The sequence below is a fragment of the Carettochelys insculpta genome, chromosome 5 (genome assembly GCF_033958435.1).
Source record: "Carettochelys insculpta isolate YL-2023 chromosome 5, ASM3395843v1, whole genome shotgun sequence".
In the NCBI taxonomy this organism is placed as follows: Eukaryota; Metazoa; Chordata; order Testudines; family Carettochelyidae; genus Carettochelys; species Carettochelys insculpta.
This window is the reverse complement of record NC_134141.1, coordinates 51,870,091-51,893,676: the sequence shown is the minus strand read 5'-3', so window position 1 is coordinate 51,893,676 and position 23,586 is coordinate 51,870,091. Positions and strand designations below refer to the sequence as shown.

The window sequence follows — 23,586 nt, the reverse complement described above, 5'->3', positions numbered from 1 at the left end:
GTCTCTGCAGAGTTTTGGGGTAAGTAGGTTTATTCCATGTAATTCCTAACCCAGAAGAAAAGTAGGGTGGTGGGGTGGAGTCCCATCCTCAACCTCAGAACAACAAATGACCACAACAAATGTGTTCTGTGTGAACAGTTCAAGATGGTGACTCTTGCAACCATTACTCTGGCACTGGACAGAAGCAACTGGCTCTCAGTTTTCAACCTACAAGATGCCTATTTCCACATCATTGTCCTTGGCTCACAGGCATTTCCTTTGCTTTACAGTGGGGTCCCACCATTATCAGTACCAGGTCTTCCCATTTGGGCTCTCCACTGTGCCCAGGGTGTTCTCCAAAATGCTGGTAGTTGTGGCCAGCTGTCTGCGCCATCACAGGGTCATCACCTTCCCCTGTCTGGACAACTGTCTCATTAAAGGGCCATCATTCCTGGAGACCCTTCTCATGGTGACGGCCACCACAGACCTTTTGAGAAGTCCACACTTCAACCCACTTAGTCCTAGAGTTCATCCAGGGGTTGGAGGAGTTATATAAACACTACCACCACCAAGGGCCACTTTGAAGCAGGAAAGATTCCAGGACCTGCACAATTTCATCCTGTTTGCGTGACTGCCTCTCTCCATCACAGTGCGCGTTTGTCTCAAGATGCTGGGTCAAGATGTATATGATCAAGCTGGCCAGACTTCACATATGGTGCCTTCAGTCCTAGCTGGCCACATGCATGTGCCCCAGGCAGGGACTCATTGTCCAAAGCCATGGCCATACCGCCGTGCATTCTCGCCTCTCTACAGTGGTGGACATGTCTGGACAGCATTCACACTGGGTTGCCATTCCATCACTTGTCCCCGTCTACTACCCTCGCTGTGGATGCAGTCATTATGGGATGGGAGGCCCTTCTGGGTCTCATATGGTCCAGGGCAAATGATCCTTCACCAAGTAAGTGCTCCACATAAAAGCAGACAACTACACCTGCTGGCATTTCTGTCAGCACCTCACAGACAGATGAGTCAACATTGTCATGGACATCCTCACCTACATCTATTATATCAACAGTCAGGGTGGGGTTCAGTCACCATCCCTATGTACAGGGGCCATAAAACTGTGGATTTGGTCCTTTCCGCCCAACATTACCCTGATGGCCACATATCTCCCCGGGTACTGAATGTGAATACAGACACCCTCGGCTGCTTGTTCAGTAATCACCACAAGTGGGAAGTTGACACAGTGGTCCTCAATCATGTGTTTTAGCTTTGGGCCAACCATGCCATAAACATGTTTGTGCCCTGAGTCAACAGAAACTGGCACTAGTATTGCTCCAGAGCAGGTCTCTGGAGACACTCCCTCAGGGATGCCTTCTCTACATGTTTCCTCCCCTTCCCTTGGTTCACAAGGTTCTGGTCAAGGTCAAATTGGATTGGGCTCACCTCATCCTGATAGCCCTGGCATGGCCAAGACCAACTTGGTATCCTTACCTGTATCAGCTGTCAGTGGTGACACCATAACTCTTTCTTCCTTGCCACAACCTTTACTCTGATCTGTTCAGACTGTGCCTCCATGCCTGGCTCCTTCATGGTTCCAGAATGCTGAAATCACATGGTCTGTAGGGGTAAAAAGGGTTTTCATTAACAGTAGATGGGAGTCTACATGTAAGTACTTCCTCTACAAAGTGGACTACCTCTGTGATGGTTGGGTGCTAATCATCCTATCACTTCTCACACTGTGCCCCTTCCTGTTCTCAACTACCTGCTGAACCTGTGTGAGTCAGGTCTAGCCTTCAGTACTGTCTGGGTGCAAGCTGCAGCAGTGGCAGCGTTCCACCGAATGGAAGATGGGACCTCTTTCCTCACTCATCCCATCACCGAATGTTTTCCGATGGGTCTGGAAAACACCTTCCCATCAGTACTTCCTCTGGTCCCTATTTGGGACCTTAACCATGTACTCAGCTGCCACATGGTGCTGCCCCTGAACCCCAGCATTGTGTTTTTGGCTCTATCTGTTGAGGAAGGTCTCGCTTTTAGTTGCCATCATGTCAGCCTCGAAGGTTGGGGATCTTGCTGCTCTCCTGGATGAAATGCCTTATATGGTGTTTACCAAGGAGAAAATCACTCTTTGCCCTCATCCTAAGTTTCTCCCTAAGGTTTCCTCTCCAAATCACATCAGTGAACCTATCCACTTACCTGTGTTCTTTCCGAAGCTGCACTCTGATCCAGTGCATAGGGCGTGGCACACCCTGGACATCTGTCGGTGGTGGCCTTCTGCATCAACCACACAAAGCCTTGGCACAAGTCTCCTAGGCTCTTCCTATCCTTTTTGGATCCAAGGGCCTGCCCATTTCGTCTCAATGACTGTCCAAGTGAGTTTCCACTGTGTCCACACTTGCTGTACACTTCACTGAAGGGAGCTTCTGGTGTTGTCACCACCTATTCTATCAGGGCTGTGTCTTCCATCACCGCCTTTGTAAAGAATATACCCCTTATGGAGATAGTCAAAGTAGTGACGTGGTCTTCCAGCAACAACTTTGCACAGCACTATGTGCTCTCATCTTCCATGACTTCCTCCATTCCAGTGGGTCAAGCAGTTCTGTCGACTGTAATCATTACTGGGCTCCAAACCCAACTCCAAAGTGCAACTACTGCTTTTTAGTCACCCAGAGTGGAGCATCCATGGGGACACTTCTCACAGAAGAAGGGGAAGTTACTCACCTTGTGCAGTAAGGATGGTTTTTGGAGATGTGTGTTTCCGGGGGTGCTCCACTTCACTTCCTCCTTCCCCTGCTTTGGGTTGTCCCACCCTGTTTGCTAGGGTAGAGAAGGAATGGAGGGATCTGTGCCGCGTGTCCCAGGTAGCATGAGGAGGCGCTACTGTGCAAACGCAACGCAGGAAACCACAGCTATCGAAGAATCTCTGAGTGCCAACGCAAGGATGCACCAAGACCGAGTGGAGCATCCATGGGAACAGGCATCTCAAAGAACCATTGTTACTGTACAAGATGAATAACTTGCTCTAGCCTAACAAAATTAATCAATTATTTAAAAAGTTTTTCACATGAAAAGGGTAATCCCCTTTTCACAGTATAAAAATATAAATATCACGGTATGCTCAGAAAGCTCTCATGTTTGTATATTTGGTGTCCTTTCTGTGAAAATAAATTCATTTTTTTATGGTAAGAGACTTCTTACATTTGACACAATTTAGGGTCTCAGTGTCATAATCCAGCCCTGCTTAGGTGTCACTGGCCTGGGAGATAGCTATTTAGATTTGTAGGACTATACTGATCCATCTAGATTTTAATTTTGTTCACTTTAATGTTGCTGTTAATTTTTTTCCTGTATCCACAAGTAACATCAGAACAAGCTAATGAAAAAAGAATTTATCTTGAAACAGGTTAAATTTCTCTAGTCCAGCAACATCAATAATCTAGCATGATTTAAGTGGTCGCCTGGCTAATTAATCATGGGTGTGGCCAAGTTTCCTGTGGTCCCATAAAGTTTTGTTTACAGCCACCAGTCCAGACTCTGCATTCTGTGCTGTTATTTAGCTGTAGTTTACCTTTAAACATCTTCTAAGAGCCCAGTAAACAGTGGGAGTGTTACTAATGTTGATAGACAATACTGATGTCACGTGGTTTGGCAGATTCTTTTATTTAACACCCATTAGTCCAATAGATGCCAGACTAGAGAGGTTCAACCTCTAGATTTTTTTTTCCTGCTAAATGCTCTTCTAAAGAAAGAGAGCTTCCTTTTTCAGCAAGCGTCAATCGATATGCCATGTTAGATCTTCTGAGCTAATGGAAAGCTGTTTTAATAGAGTACAACACAGTTTTAATGTACTGGGTGGGATTTTGATGTCTGAAGAGTGGAAATCATGGAATCCCAAGGATGTCAGGTGATCTGAGAGGTCTGCATTTCTTAATTAAAATGTTTGACATCTTACCCACCAATTTTGTGTTTCCATTGCTCATTTAGCTGAACAGTGTACTTCTGAAGGAATTCTGCATACAATATTTTAAAAGTTTGCAAAATTCTGCTTTTCTTAGAATAACACAATATAATCACACTAGTTTCAACTATTTTGCTAATTCAATTTAAGGTACAGTACTGTGGAAAAATAATGGGATTGGGGAACATTGCAGGAAATCCCACAATCCCCTTGACCTAATAGTAAAGTAGGTAGTAATGACCCTTTACTTCTAGTTACTAGTCAATAAATATGTACAGATAGAAATGCTCTGTATTACATCATAAGTAATCGAAGAGCAAGTTGAGAACTGGGGACTCACTCACAATTTATATTAACTACTGATCATTCTCAGAAACATCAATAGCAAACAGTTTGTGAGTCATATTTTGATAGAACTTTTTTTTCAGTCCAAAAATTAAGACTGTTACTAATCATTAACTTAGCATAACATTTATGTTGCCATACTGCCCTTTGCAGTAAGATTCCTTCACACTGCTCTCGCATTGTGAAGGAACCTTTAAATTTGTTTTATAATCCTGAGGGTATTCATTAAGAACAATGGGAAAAATTCACTAAGCATGCAGGCTGTTATATTCTGCTCTGCCTGAAAATACAGAGTCTGTTACCTGCTCAGAAACGTTCAAAGGCCTTTCTCTCCATGCCAGGCATGCCATGAGCATGGAGTATGTGTGTCTCTTTCATACATGACTGCCCAGCCCTTCCCAACCCCTCATTGATTTTTTTCATCTCTGTCAACTGCTCTGAGCACCAAAACTGACTTGCTTACCCTGCTGGGGAGGGACTGAAACCTGCTCTTGTGGCTTCCCTTTACTTTCCCATCAGATGTCATTTTTCTGTGTGGAAGCAAAGAAATCTTCAGGAGCCCTGGATTCTGCACATGCAGAATTCCTCTCACAGAATTCCTCCAGAAGTAAAAATGCAAGAAATCAGGTGCTCTAAAAAGTTACGCCCCCCACCAACCTTTTTTTTGATTGAACAAGCCAGTTCAATAAGCTTTTTATTTTTCCTATATTTAACTTGTCTCAATTTTCTATGACCTTGTGAAATTGTAGAGCTTTAGTCAACACTAATTAAGCCAGGATGCAATATGTTTGTGGTTTAAAAAACTAAAGCAAAACTTTGTTTCAGATCAGTTACTGTGATGTTCCTTGTTCTATTTGGTTAGCAGGACCTGTTTTAGCAAATATGTTGTTGCTCACAGGAAAAACTGCTTGATAAGAGTGCTTTATGCAGATTTCTGAAACACGAAGATATATGTATCTCATAGAGCTGGAAGGGACCTTGAGGGGTGTGATGGGGTTCTGGGGTCCCCCAAGCTCTGCACCCTGTCCGCAGGCAGGAGTGACTCTCACTCAGCAGGAAAACAGCAGGTTTATTAGCCGACAGGACACAGCATCGTACAGAGGAGTCAGTACAGCAGGCAGAGACAGCCAGTCCAATCCATGTTGGGGAGAGGGGGCCCCCAGAGCTGGGGCCTTGCCCCCTCCTTTGTCTCTCTCTCCCTCAGCCCAGACTCACTGCTTTCAACTCCCAGTTCCAATTTAAACCCCTCAGGCTCCACCTCCTCCTTTGTCTGCAGTACAAAGGTGTTACCTGGTCATCAAGGTTACCCTCAGCAGGAGCCCCACACCCTCTGTGAACCACTCACACACACACACACACACACACACACACACACACACAGGTATCCCCCACTCCATCACATCTCTCCCCGCTTCCAGACCGAACTGAGCGGGGTCACTCAACTGGTGACCTGGGGAAGTTTGGGGCTCTCCCCTTGTGACAGGGCATCAGCTGTACCCTCTGTTCTCCCCTCGATGTGCACCACCTCCACATCATAGTCCTGCTGGGGGAGGCTCCAAATCAGGAGCTTGGTCTTGGCCCTTTTCATGTGATGCAGCCGGGCAAGTCCCTTTAGTTCCCTTGGGTTGGTTGGTCTCGCTGCTTCGGCCCCGGTCCGTCAGCCACGTTCTCAAGTCGGGCGTGCAGAGCCCATACAGATGCTGCAGCACCAACAGATCAAACAGGTCTTTTGTGGTCTGGGTCCTGCCCCGTCTGACCACCAGCCCATACAGCTGCTCCAGCCAATGTCTGGAATTCAGTTACAGTCCAGTGACGGAAGGTACAAATGCTTCCATCCTTGGCATTTAGCCAGACCACCACAATGGCTGTGTGCCTCAGTTTCCCCTTCCATGCCACACAATAGGTTTGGATGTTCCTTCTCATGTCAGAGGTTGCAAGACTAGTTACAGGGAACGATGGTGACATTTCAGAGTTACAGACTCCTTCAACATACAATTCATGCTTCTACATCAATGTCATCATGTCATATGGCTCTTTTCAAACATTCAGTGCATGGTACAATTCTACAGCTTTTGGTAGCAGCACCCCTTGGTTACAGCAGTCAGTGTGAGTAACAGAACAAACCCATTGCAACTGTACATTTACGTTGCTCTTTGGTAGACCACAACTTTTGTGTAACCTCCTTGAGAATCTGGTATTTTGGGGATAAATGGCTGAGGCCTTTCTTAGCACCATCAAGTTCTAATCTTCTCCCTTGCCCCCTGGGGTGGAAATTTGATCTCTCTGGCTGTGCCCTCCCTTCTAACAAGAGCTGGGCCATTGATGATCTCAGGGAGACGGCCCACTTCCTGCCAGTCTGGAAATTTGCAAACCAAACTGCTTTCTGAGAGTTGTTTTGTGAGTCCCAGACGCAGAATCCACATGAAGGAATCCCTGTTTATCCCTTACTGGTCCACCAGGCCCACAGCTCCTTCGTCCTTCCACCTCCAACTACTGCCTCCCCATGGAACCAGAAGTTGAATCCAGTATGAGAATATAAGTGTTTCCACCATCTGGAGATGGGGAATTGCTGGCGCTCTCCTGCATCCTACAGAGATTGGCTGTGCAGCTGTTTTACTTGGTTCTCACAGGGCTGCTCACATTCCCTGATAGTTTTTACTTTACTTGCACCAGCTTCCAATTCTTGAGAAACTTTTACACTGCCTGCTTTGGACCCTTGCAGAGCACAGCCAGTGGTTTCACACTCAGGCAGGTCCTGGCCATCAGGAGCTGAAACAAACTTCTCCCCAGGCAAAGGGCTGCTCTGGCTCTTACAGACAAGCACCTTTCCTGTTCACTCCCATTTTCTGCAGTCCCCACAGACGGGTCAGGAAAAGTTTCAGGGAAATTCTCTTCCTTAAGAGCTTCCCCAAACAATAACCCACCCCTGTCTGCCTCCACGGGGGCACTGCTCCCTTGAGCCACAACCAGCTCCCGGGTTTCACCTACACCCAGGATCACTTCTGGCCCATTAGGCAGATTCCCACGTAATCCCCCTCCAGGCAGACAGCCAGTACCACCGGACAGAAGGTCAGGGTCCGTTTCCTCCCTTCTGCTACCAGCTCCTTTATCTTCATCAGTCAGCGTAACTTCATTGCCCGTCTGTTCTCGTGTCCTGGCGAGAGGATGACTCTGGTAGGACAGAGTCCTCTCACCCCCTCCCAGTAACACCTCAGCATCAGGCAAAGAACAAGTACCACAATCGTCTGGTCTCTGGGATTCCCTGGTGATACTAACTGGATCAGACCAAATTAAAGCATCATTCCCCCTGAGAGACACAGAGGCAGGCCCACTTCCCATCTGGGCTTCAGCTGCCCTCAGATCCAGCTCTGGGATCTTGGCTCCATCTCGAGCCCCCACAGGCTCAGGCAAAGGATTCACTTCCCCAGAAGCAGAAGCACTTTTCTTGCACCAACGACCAGTGTCCTTAGCCGGGACACCACTGCCCATCCCAGAGCCATTCCCTCTGTTCCAGCCCCCATGGCTGGGTTTAGGCACACCTGGAATGCTCTTTCCTGGCGGTTCCTTCTCCAGCCACCCCAGGCTGGTGAATCTTCCTCAGACAATGGGCTAGTTTCCTCATTGGCACCTTTTTCCAAATGCAGGCTCTGCTCTCTCCCCAGGCTGCTGCTGCTGCTGTTCAACACAGACAGACAATGGGAGACACTCTCTCCTTTGTCCCAGCCCCCCAGCTGGTCTCCACACACACACAGAAGGTGGAGCAGCTTCTCTCACAGACAACTTGCCATTCCCAGTGGACAAGCTGCTTTCCTGCACAGACACACAGGCACCTTCCTTGGCCCAGGCCTGGAAAACTCTTCGCAGGTCTGTCTTGGCCACTAGTAGATGATGGGTTGGAATCGCTCCTTCCCTCCTTGAGCTGTGGCAGGCCACTCGGTTCAGAACTCCATGCAGTCCAGGGTTCCCTGCCCCGATCCGGGCTCACCCCTGCAGGATTCTCCCCAGCCCTTAGCTCCGCCACTGCACATCCACGCTGCCTTGTCCAGCTTCTTTAATCTCGATTCGGTTTCCAGGTGCTGCCACTTCACAGTGGAGTTGCTCAGCGTGGTTGCAGGCTCTCAGGCTGATGCCCTCTGCACCCCACGATTCCTGGAAGAATCCCTTCAGTGTGCCAGGCTCCTTGCGGGTCACAGGCTCCCTGGGGTTAGGCCATAGGCCCCTCTGCCCTCTGGGACCGACTCCAACAGACTCTCAGAGGAACCCCTTCTTCGGTGTGACACCCGCTCTCAAGGGCCATGAGCACCCTGTCTCGGGACAAACTCCTTCAGCATCCGCTTCCTTGTGGGTCACTTGTTCCTGGGGGTTGGGCTCTCGGCCCCTCCACCTTCTGGGACCGACTCCAACAGATTCCCAGGAGTAACCCCTCCTCGGGTGTGACACCCCCTCTCAAGGACCACGACCACAGTTGCTCGGGTTCGGCCGCAGGCCCCTCTGCCTTGGGAAACTGCACCTCACTGCCCGTCAGCACACCTGGGTCTCACAGGCCCCTCTTCTTCTTCCGTGGCGCCCGTCACTTACTACTGGATGCTTCATCCTCGGGGTGCAGAACATCCCACTCCTGACACCAGTGTGATGGGGTTCTGGGGTCCCCCAAGCTCTGCACCCTGTCTGCAGGCAGGAGTGACTCTCACTCAGCAGGAAAACAGCAGGTTTATTAGCTGACAGGACACAGCATCGTACAGAGGAGTCAGTACAGCAGGCAGAGACAGCCAGTCCAATCCATGTTGGGGAGAGGAGGCCCCCAGAGCTGGGGCCTTGCCCCCTCCTTTGTCTCTCTCTCCCTCAGCCCAGACTCACTGCTTTCAACTCCCAGTTCCAATTTAAACCCCTCAGGCTCCACCTCCTCCTTTGTCTGCAGTACAAAGGTGTTACCTGGTCATCAAGGTTACCCTCAGCAGGAGCCCCACACCCTCTGTGAACCACTCACACACACACACACACACACAGGTATCCCCCACTCCATCACAAGGGGTCATTGAGCCTATTTTCCTGCACTCACAGAAGACCAAGCACCATCCCTTGCAGATTTTGTTAATCTATGGTCTAACCAGAGGTGCATTCAAGGATTGAACTCACAACCCTGGCTTCAACTCACATCCGTTGCTTTAACAGACTACTGCTGCAACCACTGAGCTAAGAGCTCATGGCAACTGAGCTAGATAAATGTAGTGAGATTAAGTATTTGAGAAGTTTGAAGACCCTTCACTGTTGATCCATATTACTGTGCTCAAATACCTCCTATATTGGGAATGTCTTCAAGTTTGTGATTAATTTTACATCATGCAGAACTCTTCTATTCCTTTTGTCATAGTTGAATTATTTGTAGTACTGTTTTTTCTAAAATCTTGGATCAACAGTTCCCTATACAACTTGTTTCTTCTACTGAGAAGTAAATCTGGTATTTTATTAGCTAAGAGAAGTATTTTTATACTGCCTATACCTCCTGCTGTTCAGATAGTGGTACGCTTTTTTCAAAGCAAAGACTTTAATACAAATACAGGTTGCACCTCCACTCTCCAGCACCCTCAGGATCTGACCCATCATGAATGAGGGAATTTGCTGGACAAGGGGCTATCCCTGCCTCCGCTTCTGGTAGCTCTGCACCTCTCTGGCCCCTCTGCCTTCCCCCTCCCAACTCACCCCCATTTTGAGCCCTTATTACTCCCTTATTTCTATCCTGCCGTGTGCTGGCCCTCATTCCAGATGCAGCTGGGCTCCTGGCCATGGCCCCAGCTGCCGGCCATGGTCCCAGCTGATGGTGGTGCAGAGGCAGGTTCCAGCCCCAGGGCACTGGCTTCAGCCTCTGTGGAGGTGTCAGCACAGCTTTAGACCTGAGGCACCAGCTTTATACATAGCCAAGCTATGTCCCGGGGCATTGGCTTCAGCCCTGGCTGGGCTGTCATTATGGCTCTGGCCCCAGGGCCATAATGTCCTCAGAGCCAAAGGTTCTCTGGTCCAATAACATCTGTGGTCCTGCTGGACCATGGATGTTGCCAGACCAGAGAGTGATGATTTTGGGAGGCAGGATGTGTCTATGTTTGAAGAACTGAAAATTAACACAAGGTATTACCCGATCAGAAAACTGTTGGATTATTGATACTTAATCATTTTATTTTGTTTCGATTTTGTATGATTGTGATCCATATATTTAAATACTCGCATATAGAGTGACACTGTATAGTACGCTTAAGGGATAAACTCTGAGATAGTGGTAGTCCTATGTGATTTTGTGGGGCAGATGTTAGGTGATTGTTTTTTACTTCACACAGTGCCAAAACAGCAAAATAAAAAGTAGCTTCCCTGAACATTATAATTAATACCTTTGCTAATACAGTTTTTAATTTTCACACTGTTCATCTTGACCAAACTTTTCAAATTTGACTGCTTATATGAAAATACCTTTTTGTTTTGCAGACCACTATAATTGAAAATACTACTTCAGCTAATCTTTGGATAAGCAAATTCTTGTTTGAATGGTGGATTAACAAGTAATTATCATTCTAAAGCTAAGAAGAAACTTTAAGAGTTGGAGAGAACTGGATTTTCACCCTAGTTCAGCAGCTTTGCTGCTCACTTAAACACAGATGAATGAAGACCCCATTCGGAAAGACACCAGGTCAGCGATCCAGAGCTGATGCAGGTAGGCAATCTTTTTTAAATATTGGTGCAATACTGAATTAAAACACAAACGTCTGTTATGGTTTTATGAGGTTTTTAGTAACTTTCAGTTCTTTTGCATCTTGATATTGAAATTTGGCACGTTCTGCTTCTGTCAACTTCCTTGCATTTATTTTGTTGAAGTATGACATCAACATGTCAGAAATACAGTGGAAACGTGTAAGTAAAGAGATCTTGTATTTTAGTTTTGTTCATGCTTTCATGTTGCATACAGACCTGTGAAATTTTGAAAGGGAGAAGAAAATGCTTCACAACAAAGTGTGTCATTTTCAGACCCTAAGCACTTTATCAGTGATCCCCACAAAAGTGCTAGTTAAGAGAACCTGGGAACATATCACCGCTGCAAACTCTTATGTGGGCAGTCCTTATCTTGGTTTGAATGTCTTATTTAAGTTGTTTAAACCACTTCCAGGCTAATTTAAAATCATGCAATAAAATAAGTGTTCACACAACCTTATTCATCCATTTAAGTAAAGCTGTTTAAAATTGCACATATAATTAAACAGTACAACTTTGTTTTGCAGACAAACACTTATTCCATGTATTCAAGAAGAATTTGACAATAACCAGGATAAACTGTGACAAGGTTTAAACAAATTAAGTGCCTGGTTGTCTGTGAACAAAAGCTAACTAAATTTAGGTTGCCCCTTTCCCTTGCATTGGGTGGTAAAGAGGGATGTCTGTAAGGGCTTGTGTACACATAGAGCAATACAGAGGTAGCTGTCGTACTTCTAATTTTCACCTACTGTAATCTGAGTTTAGAAGCATAGTCAAGGCCCAAGAATAATTTCTGTGGTTTGGGGAGAGCATACTTTTGGACATACAACTCCACATCTAGAAATTTTAGAAACAACAAGAAGTCCTGTGGCACCTTATAGACTAACATATTTTGGAGCATAAGCTTTCATGGGCAAAGACCAACTTCTGCATGCATCAGACAAAGCGGGTCTGACATTTTAATAAGTGGATCAGTGTGTGTTTCTGGTATAAGTAAATTTTGGTCTCAGGCAGTAATTGGTATTAAAGCAACCAAAACAAATGAATTTGTCACAATGTTGCTGACACGTTTCACAACGCATGAATGTTATTCCATTAAATGTGAAAAGGTTTATATTCACATTACTTGCAGTCACTTTCTGCAGTTTCTGTACTACTTTGATAATTCCACAAAACAGAGTACCACTGTTCCACATGAGACACTGCTTTCAGGATAAGCTTCCTCTGGCCACCTACAGAAGCTTTTACAATTTACTTTGCAACTGGAAAGCCTAGGAAAAAAATCTCCCAGTTATTTATTATATATCAAGTATCATTTTACAAAACAAACACTCAGCAAAATTAATGAAAGCATATTGTGATAGCTCTTGTGAGTTTTTACTGTCAGTGGAGTGGGATACCGTAACTTTCCCTGGTTCTGGTGCTCCCTGTAGGTTGATACCTACCTTGCTTGGCAAGTGTGCAGAGGGTTGGTCCGACAGCCAAGGTGGGGGCATAGGTCACTTTACCTGTGATGGGTGGGAGGAACCCAGGCTTGCCCACTACTGACTGACAATCCAGAAATCCTGTAAACAGCAGCTGTGTACCACTGCTCTCAGTTTGGTACTGCTATTTCCGTGGCTTTACCCCCACATGTTCCCATTCCTTTCACTGATTACTTCTACGATGATTTCCTGTCCCCATGTTCAGAACCAGTAAATGTGTCCTGTTACGTGACTTTGGCCATAGTGGAACACCCTTCCTTGCTCCTCTGGTCCCACCCAGAAACTGACCGGCTTAGGCTGTGCCACTTCTTTTATGTTTTAGCCTGCTGTGCTCTGATTTATTGCTTCTGTGTGGCCTTTCTAGGCAGGCTTGGAGGATCAGCTTTCACTGCTAATTCCTACAGAAGGAGGGGAGATGGGAATGTTGTGCCTCCAGTAGGGGTCTTTGGAAGACCTGGTGCACCTGATCAGATATTCCCACCCCTTCTCCATATAAGGGATTTTAGGTTGGCAGGGTTGTGTAAAGGTTGATGTCCCTGTCTATACAGTCTTGCTTGATCAGTGTCTTCTTGCCCAGGCTTGTCTATGCGGAGAACCATTTGAATCTCTACCTCATTCTCAGAGTCTTCTCCTCTTCCAGGCTACTGTGCCAGGAGAGCTTTCAATAGTCCACAGTTGTGGGTGCAGATACAGACTTTGTATCTGCACAGGGCTCTACTCATCTCTCTCCCAGTTCACCCAAGTGTCAGTCCATCATAAATGGCTAGTCCACAAGCATGTGAGTCAGGAGTCAGCATCCCCCCACCCCCCCCAAGCCATGTGGCAGCCCCTCCTCTCCCATGTCCAAAAGCTGTCAATCTGCTTTCTTCTTCCCAGGTGGCTGCCTGCCTTGGCTTCCCCAAACCTCTCCCCTGAGCTCTGCAGCCAGGTGCTCTGGCCACCTCATATGTCAGTAGTTACTGCAACTACTATAGCCCAACATCTCTCTCTGGGCTGAATGGAAAATAACTAAGTTTACAAAGGATGGCAGGCTGAGTAGCACAGGTGGGACGAGAGGCCAGCAAGGCTGCAGAAATGGCACTCCATGAGCCAGGTCATAATAGCCTATCTAGAGCTTTGAGAGAGGGTGCTGGGGCTCATCCTGGCTCCCCACAGGCCTGCGAACCGCAGCAACCCCTATGGAAGGCGCTGCGCTGCCACCAGCCGTATTAAGCAAACTTGTAGCCTGACTGTCTGTTTTCCAACGCTGGAATGCCGAGGCCTGATCCAGCCATTCCCAGGTGGATGCTCAGGCACCACCCCCAGGGGCCGGCAAGGGAACAAGGGGTGCAGGAGAACTGGGCCCATCCTGGAGGTGCCATGCTGCGACAGTGTGTTGTGCAGTGCACCGGGGCAGCCTGATAGAAGTTGCAAGGAGCTGTCCCTCCCACCGACCCCTGCTTTTTTGAGGGTGGCAGAAGGGCCTGGGGAGTGGCTGCCCACAGGCAGGGGAGCACTTACAGTAGTTCCAGATGTGGTGCTGTCAGCTGGATGGCTTTAATCTTGGGCAGGGGGGGGAAGTTTGCCCCCAGCCAGCATCTGGGCTCCTCTGCGCCTGTCAGATAAGTTCCTCAGCAAGTTGTACCCTGTAGGACACTGGACACTTTCCTGGCCTGGCACTCGTGCAGAGAGGCGAGCAGAGCAGATTCCCCTCAACTGACTCCCATTCACTGGGGCCATTCGCTTTATGGAAGGCAAACAGGTGCCCACAGCCAGCTACTCCCTGGCTGTGCATACTCAGGCCACCCTATCTCCAGCTCCCTTTATACGCAGGGACGCACTCACCAACAGGATGGTGGTCTCTTCTCCTTGGTGACATGTGAATCTACCTATGCCCCCTACTGATTTGTAATGGTTACTTCGTATTAAAATATTTGGCTGTCCTCCCCACAACAATCTCAGAACAGAAGCCTGATTCCACAGAACGCTTCAACCACGTGCTCAACTTTCACCACCTGCTTATGTGCCCTTGAATTCAGGGATATTGACTGGATTTTGTCATAGCTCACTGGCAAGGAATGTGAGAGAACCAATTATCCTCCCCTTCTGAAAGGGAAACTGAGGCACAGAGCAGCCAAGTGTGAGGTTCTCAGAAGCACTGACAGGAGTTCTCTGCCCAGCTCCCATTAAGTTTCAAAGGATGTTAGGTACCTGAAGATTTTTGAAGGCAGGGGTTCTAGCTCTCACTGACTGGCCAGTAGATGCAAAGAATCTGTGGCAGAGAGAGGATTTAGTTGTAGGTCAGATTTTAGGAGCTCTTTCCTCTTGACCTTGCTGGCTCCTCTGAACTTTCACCCACTTCTACCACCAAACACCAAGCAGCAATTTTGGTGCTGTTCCAAAAATGCCAGACTTTGTAATGAGGAAGAGCTTTTATGAAGGATGTAAATTGGTTGTTATAAGGCCCCAGGAAGCCAGGGAGAGCTGCCCGTTGGTTAAGAAAAGACCAGCTAGTGCTACTAACCACCACATGGTAAATTTCTGCATCTTTATTTGTTAATGAAGTTGTTGTGAGTAGGACTATTAGTGACCTTAAAAAGTATCACTGGCACTCAGAAGTCAAAAAGTCAAATTTTGGCATCCCATCTCAGAAGGGTTGCTGACTCCTGCTATAGTTTATGGTGGTAGTAATGAAAATTCTCTTTTTTGATAGTGGAGAAAGGAGGAGAGAATGTGTGAGCAGCATGGTTACAAGGAGTGTTCCCTGTAAGCTGAGAGCTTGGGCAGCTGCCCAGCTGATCAGTGAAGCATCCAGTGCCGGCAGCATGTGTTTCTGTTTGTGGCGCATATCCACAGATGCCTTAGTGCCCACAACAAGATTTATTCCACACATGGTTGGAAAAACATAGAGGGAACCTTTTCTTTCCTTAGCAGTTTTTGTACTTAACTGTTTGAACTGTTTTGTGTATGTGGACAGATATTGGGAATGTAACCTTGTTAGTAATTTTGGCATGTATGTGCAAGAATGGGCTTCTGGGTTGATTATTGAATATTTTGAGTATTAATAAAGCAACAGCTTTGTGCCCAATGTCTCACAAAAGAGGTGCCAGGGGAATTGATTTTTGTTTTAATTGCTGTTGAGAGGCCATAGCAGCTCATATAGTTTGTTACCCCTTTTTGGTTCCCTCAGGTCATCTGGGCTATGGCCCTGATCTGCAAGGCTAGGTCTACACAGCAGCGTTATTTCAAAATAAGCTGTTCCGGAAGAGACTTTTTAGAATATCTTATTTTGAAATAACACTGCTACACACAAAATGCATTTCAAAGTAGCACCTAGCATCTACACACAATAGTGCCTATTTTGAAATAGAGCTGTTGCATGCACTGTGGTTTCTTTCAAAATTGGTGTTGTTCATTGTGGAATGGGGTTTACCTATTTCAAAATAAACCAACCACTACTCTGAAATTATTTTGAAATTATTTCAAAATAACGGTTGCATTGTGTAGACACTTACAAAGTTATTTCAAAATAACTTTGCTGTGTAGACATACCCTAAGAGAGCTGGCTATGGCAGACTTGACTCCTGAAGATGCAGGGGCAGAATCTCAGGAACAATCTAGTGTGCCTGAGAGGAATTTGACAGAGGGTCAGTGGCAACCAGTCTGCCAGAAGAAAAGGGAATTGCTTCAGCCATAGTGTCAGAGGAAGATTTTAATGAGCAGGACCATAACCACCTAGAGGAAGAAGAATCTGACAGCACGGAGAATCATAAAGAGGATTCAGAGAGGAAGATGCCCTGCTCTTCTCTCTTAGCTTCTGCTCACCACACAGCGGAAGTGCAGTTGAGGCTCAAACTGCACAGGAAATATAGTGTTGTATTAGAAGAGGTTCAGGCATCTAATGCATGTACTGTAGTCATCCCTGTGGTCCAGGAGACCATGAGAGAACACGCGAGAGATGCCAGCACTCCCCGCTAACACGGTTGTGCTGTCTGGTTATGGAGGAGCAGGCTTCTCAGGATTTCCTGAGCGGGGAGGTCCTTGGCTAGTGTTCCAACTGGGCTAAGTACCAAGGCTACGTAGCACACTAGAATTTCAGTGTGTCCCAACATCCACTTGGTATGTACTGTTGTAACCTCATATGCCAGTAAAACTTCTAAACATACCTTTCAGTGGAGAGAGAGCGAGCGAGAGAGGTCACATTCTCTAGTATGAGAGTGCCCTTAATAGGAGACATGGAATTATCCAGAATGCTGCACTAACCATTTATTTCCAGAGTTTCATTGAAGGGAAATGTGGACAGCTCTGGCAAAGGAAGTGCTGAGTTAGGCAGAAGAGGAACCCAAGGTCTCAGTTAAGAAATTGACATTTGGAACATTGATTCCAATGATAGCATGCTGGGGTCCCCAGATTCCAGCTGCCGCTTGGCAGTGGTTACAGGCATTAAAACTCTAGATCTGGTGGCTAGATAAGTGGAAATGATGGAAGATTCTTCTCTTGCAGTGTATGTGCAGTGTGTTTAGGAAACAGCACAAATATTTGAGTGAGCACAATTTGTATGGGCCCGTGAAGGAAAGTCTGCACTGGCTGTAGTGCAAGGTGTATGGTTATGTATTTCATGGTCTGCCATTTTTACCCTGCTATGTCTGAATCCATAATTGGGTTCTGGTTCTCAAAAGCACTAGTTAGTCTTTTAAGCCTTGGGGTGGAGAGATGGTTGAGGTCAGTTGTACCTCATGAAGATGATCCAGAGGGGGGAGTACCAGCCACGTGCCTCCTGTTCCAGCCCTCCGTGCCTCTACTCTGTCCCAACCAGCTGCTTCTGGTGAGCACGAGGATGATCATATCCATCCCTGAGTGGCATGGCAGGAGCAGCATGAGCTGCACTAGCTTGCGCTGCTCTTGGGTTGTACCACTCCAAAGGAATGAGAGTGCCGCCCCCACTCTTGGTGCTGACAGTGAGTTCCGAGTGGGATGCAATGGGCGCTTGGAGTGCATGTGACCCCTTCTGCATTTTACATGCATCGCCCCTGGCTTAGGTGCAGGCAGGGGCCAAGGTTCTGACTTCTGCTTCATGCACACCAAGAGTGGAATACATAGACAACACATCTCAAAAACCAGTTATTCTGAGATATGTAACACTTTTCCTATGCCAACCAGATGTCGCTGGTCTTTTTTTAAATATTGAGCTTTAAAGTTGTTTCATTTGTTTAAAAATGAGTAGCTTATCCTGGTACAAAATACTTAACTGCAGATGTGTGAAGGTAACTAATTGAGGTACCTAATATTTTCTTATCCTTCATTTAGTGAATGAGAATATTGGCAGGAGAATTTAGTTTTGTCAGTTGATTAACTGTATGCATCATATTATACAGTTAACTTTGAACTACAGTTAATTTTGAACTGTCAGGATTTTTAATTGAAGTGAACTGAAAAGATAATGCAGTATTGTACGTCATCTACCTTAATTGGTCATTTCCAGTCTTCTTAAAACTGTTTGTATTGTTAGAGCAGCAGGATGGATTAATTTAAATAATTGCTTTAAATTATTATTTAAATCATGTGCCAAAATCCTTGATATAAATTAAGTTACCAAAAAAAGCTAAGACTAACTGTGCTTAGAATGCACGTAATCTTGGAGTAAGCACCATTGAATTCACTGGGACTTTTGTTTTTTGAGAAAACAAGTTTGAGTTATGCTGAAGTAAAGCAGGGAATACGTTAATGGCATCACCATTATGGTCTGTTGCCGTTATGTTCCAAAACTATAGGGTATGTATTACATAACATTAGCATAAGAAAATGACACTCAGTGGGAATTGGCAACTCTAAATTTCTCTTATTGCAGCTTTCTGTACTGTATACTTGGGTGATAGATTTTATATCTAGTTAGCTAATTAAACAAATTATAAGGATTAGCTGAGCTGAATTTTTTTTTCTAGCAATATCCAACACAGCAAACAGCTTGGGAATTTTCTTGTCAAATCACACTTACACTAAAAAGAACAGAGAGTTCTGAAAAATGATGCATTGCTAAGTGAATTGTTTAAGTTACTGACCATTTGATCTACTCTGCCAGATCCATATCTTCCTCCACATCATTTTCACCCCGTAAGCAGTTTTCCTTATTGTGTTTCATGCTTGAATCTAGACCTTATATCATCTTTTTGCACTGCTTGCACTTGACTTGTTTTTCTTTTTTATTGAGGGAATGGATTTCTTCAAAATATTCCTAGATCAGGTCTCTCTTGTGCCCAGAAGCTATGACAGTTTTTCTTTCACAAAAGTGTGGGGGAATATGGGAAGCTGTGTGTGCTGAATAATGTCTTCATTTTTTCTTTCCAGAGCACTCCACTGTTCCTTTCTATTCTGCCTATATGTCCTTTTCTGTACATTGTCCCATGGTCTTAAAGACAATTTATTAACTAAGTCCTCTGCCTGCCTTGCTTGGCCAAGATCCACCACAACATAAGCACAGAACTAAAACAATCCTATCCAGCTTGCCCTTCTTTGCACATGTAATTTTGAAATTGTAAATTATGAAATTGAAAGCCCAAAACGTTCAAGAGGCAAGAGCTGGTAGATAGGCTGGAAAGACTAGAATCATAAATTCATTTTTGAGACTGTCTGTGTATATGTAGCCATGTTAGTGATGAGATTTCATTGTAACTGTTATTTTTATTGAGAAATTTTAGTAATTTATCCAAATTAAATTTAACCAATATAGTTTTATTTTTTTTAAAATCAAGTTTACCACCTGCTATGTACTGTGTGCATTTTGTCTAGTCATGTTTACTTTAGTAATTTTAGTACATTTACAGAAAAATGGAATGAATGAGGAGTGTAGGTTTTTTAGGTTACCATAGACATGTGAAATAACTTCATTATATGCCACAAAATTTTATTTAATCATCATTGAAATAGATTAATGTTTGTATTGTTCTTAATCCTTGGGCTGAATAGACAAAAATTAAGTGTTGAACTAGTCAGTGGTAGGTATTCAGAGTAAGAAGCAAACTTGATTCCTTAATTTTACATTTTACAGTATTTGTTCCTTAGCAATTATGGTAGCAGTGAAGTTTCGGGTTTTTTTATCATATCTTTCATTTGAACTTCTGATTAACAAAAATGGCCATATAAAATTGTGGTGTTTTTTAAGTTAGTGCTATTCACTTTTTTTCTGTAAAATGTTTTAATCTCATACCCGAGTAAAAATGTATTTAGCACAAGTTTACCTCCTGACACATTTTAATGTTTTAACTCATGATACTCACATTCTTGTTTTTTAGTGTTAGGTATTTAACTCCTTGTACAATTGCAGAACTTCATTTACATCTTGATGTCAAAAAAACAGCAGCCTTTCTTAGCTGTCTGCATGAACATAATCAGCTAATATCTCAGTCACTTATGTACTGCTTTCTCTTCTACAGGGCATGCAGGAGTGTCTGCCAGCATGATGAAGAAGAGAACCGCTCACAAGTAAGCAATTTCTAAAACTTATTTTCAGTGAATTTCTGCTGTTTGTACTTCTCCGTGTTGTCACCGAGTTATTGTGAAAGTATGTGTTTGTGTTTTTATAACTGCTGCTCCAGCCTTTACTTTTTGTTCAAGGAAAAGTGTGGGATCGTGTTCCGCTATTATATACACACTTGTTTTCTACACTGCTTTTTGTTTACATGCTGTTTTTTTCACTGATGTTTGAATAGTGCCATCATGTGAAAAACAGACATATGGGAATGGTTTGCTGTAACTTGCTTCAAGACTTCAGGGAGAGGAAGTGGTGAAGGAAAACTTCATTGCCAGCAGCCAGGTCTACACTAGGGGATAAGTTCGAATTAAGATACTCGACTCCACCTATGCTAATTGCATAGCTCTAGTCGAAGTACCTTGATTAGAACTTCGGCACAGTCTCTGCAGGGTGAGGTCAATGGGAGCATCCTCAACATTCAGTTTAGTACATCCCCCCTGTTATACTTAATCAAACCCCAAAAGATGGACCTCTGATGCATCAATCCACAATAAGTATAGCCATGCCCTGAAGGGTGCATAATGACAAGGTCAGTATTAAGTTATTCTCATCAAGTATTTTTACTGGAAAATAGTTGCCGACATCAATAGATTTCTTACTATTACTTGTGTTTCAGTAGTTTACTTTCAAACACATCTTTGCTATGGAGCTTGCTCAGGCTTAGTTTTTCAAAGGGGCTGACTGGGAATACAGCAACGTTTTTATATGGATGTGTGATTGGGCATCTCTACTGGAACGGTGCTCGGATACCCAGTCTGCTCCCTTTGATGTTAATCACTTTGGCCGCGTGTGTGCGCTCTCTTTGGACCGCAGTGTGTAGACTCTGTGGTTAGCCAACACTGCAGACCTCAGAGAGCCCCCAAGATCCACAAAGCAAGTGAGGTACAAAAGCAGTGAAGCCAGGATTATTGTTCACGTATGGTCTCCAACACCCTCGTGAGTCTCCAATATGACTCCACAGTTTATATTGGTACGTGCGTATGCCATTATAATGGACACAACTCAGTTGACGGCAAGGGGGCTCTGTCATCCTGTAGATTGTTTGACACCTGTTACACACACTTTTATACACAGGTATAAACAAGTTACGTATCCAGGTGCAACCCCCTCATTGTAGTACATTGACACCCCTTAACGTAACTAGATCTACCCATTAACTTGGGGAATAATGGAGGTACCATCAAAACAACACTATCCATCCTGCTGTCATTACGACCTGTTCCTGAACGTGGGTCAGAATGTACCTGGTGCTAAGCTGTTATCTATCAGTAGTGCATAGTACTAAGCAGGATGTGTTTGTGTCAGTAAGTGCCTGGCTCTTGGTGCTTTTAGGTGTTTTTATGTGTGTTTAGGCCCTGTGACTTATCAGCTCTGTCTCTTGCTGCATTCCTGTGTGCAGGATCTGCCTAGCACAGTTTTTGCTTTAACCTACTGTTCAGGCTTGAGGCCTTTAGCTTTGCTGTATGTTAACAAAGCATTGACTGTTGTTCTAGGCCTTTAGCCTTACACCAAGCCTCTCGTTACGACAGGATGCCTTTATATTTTTGTAAGAATATCTCTTTGCACTCGCAACAGTTCCTTTCTCCCCCACCTCCCCAAAAGGAATTAGTTTGTTCATCTTGTGAGTTTAAGAAGTAAAGATGATGGAAAGAGCTAGTCTGAAGGAGAAGATACGATCTTCAGGATATGTTTGATCTCATTTTTATCAGCTAAATTGGTTGGGTCCGACTAGCTTGAGTGCACGTGCATTGTGTCACTGTTAAAATTTCTTTCAAAGTGCAAAAACCTATTCTTTTTCAATGTATGCTCTTCTTCAAAACAGTGTGAGACAATCCAAAGCTCTTGGTCACTATTAGTAATATCTTAAATATGTTCAAGTAATGTTCCTCAGTACTCCATCCAACTTGGAGGAATTCTATATTAGACCTCATTTTGACCAGCAAAGGAATGGATCACAGAACTAAAAATTGGTGGTAGCTTAGGTATAAGTGGACATGAATATTATTTGGAAACAGAATATAAAAAGCACACAGTGTTTCAGCTGTTTTCATGCAACCTCAGTTGCCCTTAAAATATTTCCCTCTGCGTCAGGAAATGCAAGTATAGTAGTTGTTGTAGAGTGCAATCGTGGTGGCAAACTCACATTTCACTTCAGTAACTCAAAGAACTGGTTTTGTGTTTTTCAAGGAACATCTCTGACTAAGGGGGCAGCTTATTCTCTGCATAACTTTTAACTCTGCAGTACTTATAAGGGATGGTAGCACCTTTTGTAAAAGTTGCATTTTTGGACTGCAAGAGTAAACATCATTGTTTTATAAAGCATATGGGGGATCATATGGAGATTTAACTTGGGGTTTTCAACTAAACTGCATATTTAATTTTAATTAATTTTTAGTATAAATACTAAACCCTTAAGAAGAAATCTCACTTTTGTCAGATTGGTTTTGCACCTTCCAAATAACTCATATCTTGTATAACCTTAATTTGAAGTTGTAAATCTCAGTACAGTAAAAAGCTGGTTGACATCTCCTTGACTGTAAAACACTTCTTGCAAGCAGTTATCCTTAAATTCTGTATCTTTTGGAAGAGATACTGGTTTGCTTTTAACCATGTAACTTTGTGTTCCTGATGCTTTCTTTTAGTAGTGCTGTGTTTTGAAGGAAGCTATCAGCTCTAAATCTTTGGACTATTTTAAAAGTAGCTAAGGTGCAAAATATAAGCTGCAAAGATTATGGCATTTGCTTTTGCTGAAAATAATGGTTTTATTTAAACATTGCAGTCCCAATATTGAATAACTATATGCACTATAATTAGAAAGTAAAACGGCGCATAAACAAAATTGAAACAGAAAAGTTTATGATGTCTAAAAATAGTGAAATGTAAAGCATAAATATTATTTATAGTGGGGGGCATTTTTATAAACTTAAATTTAATTCTAAGGTATTAGTAACATGTTCAAAAACTTGTTTAAAATTGTTTTAACTTGGCCGTGTCTCTTTGACCACTTGTTCTAATAGATTTTTTTTTATCAGCATGCAAAAAGGAATGAGGCTTCTTCTCCAAACAGTTAATTAAAAGATGTCTTTAGCATGAGACTCTGTTGAAGTAAATTTATCGAACACCAAATCAGATTATTTTCAATGTTCAGGAACAAATTTCATCTTATAGATTCTTTGCAAATGGAATATTGCTGATATCACAGTGGATATATTCAGTAAGAAAAGTTAAGAGTAATTAGTAGAGGCCTGTTATATCTTAAACAGGCATGTTTTGAAAATGTACTTAACAGAAGCTGCCTATTAAAAACAAACACTGAACTCAATGTTTCTGCTGTATTTAATTGGAAAAGCTTATCTGTGGTGCCAAGGTGGCCAAGCAATGCCTTTTTAGAAGATACTGCTGATGATTGCATGTAATTTTGGCAAGTGAAATCTGAAAATTAAAACACTGAACTGCCCACCAAGAAGTTCTTCATGGGGAATGTAGGTCTGCAGCTGAACTAAACTGCAGAGGAATTTCATTCCCTCATTAGAAACCCCAGTGGATATATAAATGTAATTAGATCTGGTGGATCT

At 44.2% G+C, this 23,586-nt stretch overlaps 1 protein-coding gene across 12 annotated transcripts in view; it reads left to right on the top strand.

Moving 5' to 3' along the window:
• Nucleotides 1-23,586, top strand: part of SPIN1 (spindlin 1) — a 164,105-nt gene that overhangs the window by 91,157 nt on the left and 49,362 nt on the right. For all 12 annotated transcript variants that reach the window (XM_074995081.1, XM_074995088.1, XM_074995084.1 and 9 more), the window contains 2 exons: nt 10,760-10,985; nt 19,914-19,962. In XM_074995081.1, the coding sequence (XP_074851182.1) occupies nt 10,934-10,985; nt 19,914-19,962 (101 nt within the window). In that variant the 5' untranslated portion in view covers nt 10,760-10,933. The remainder of the gene's footprint in view (nt 1-10,759; nt 10,986-19,913; nt 19,963-23,586) is intronic.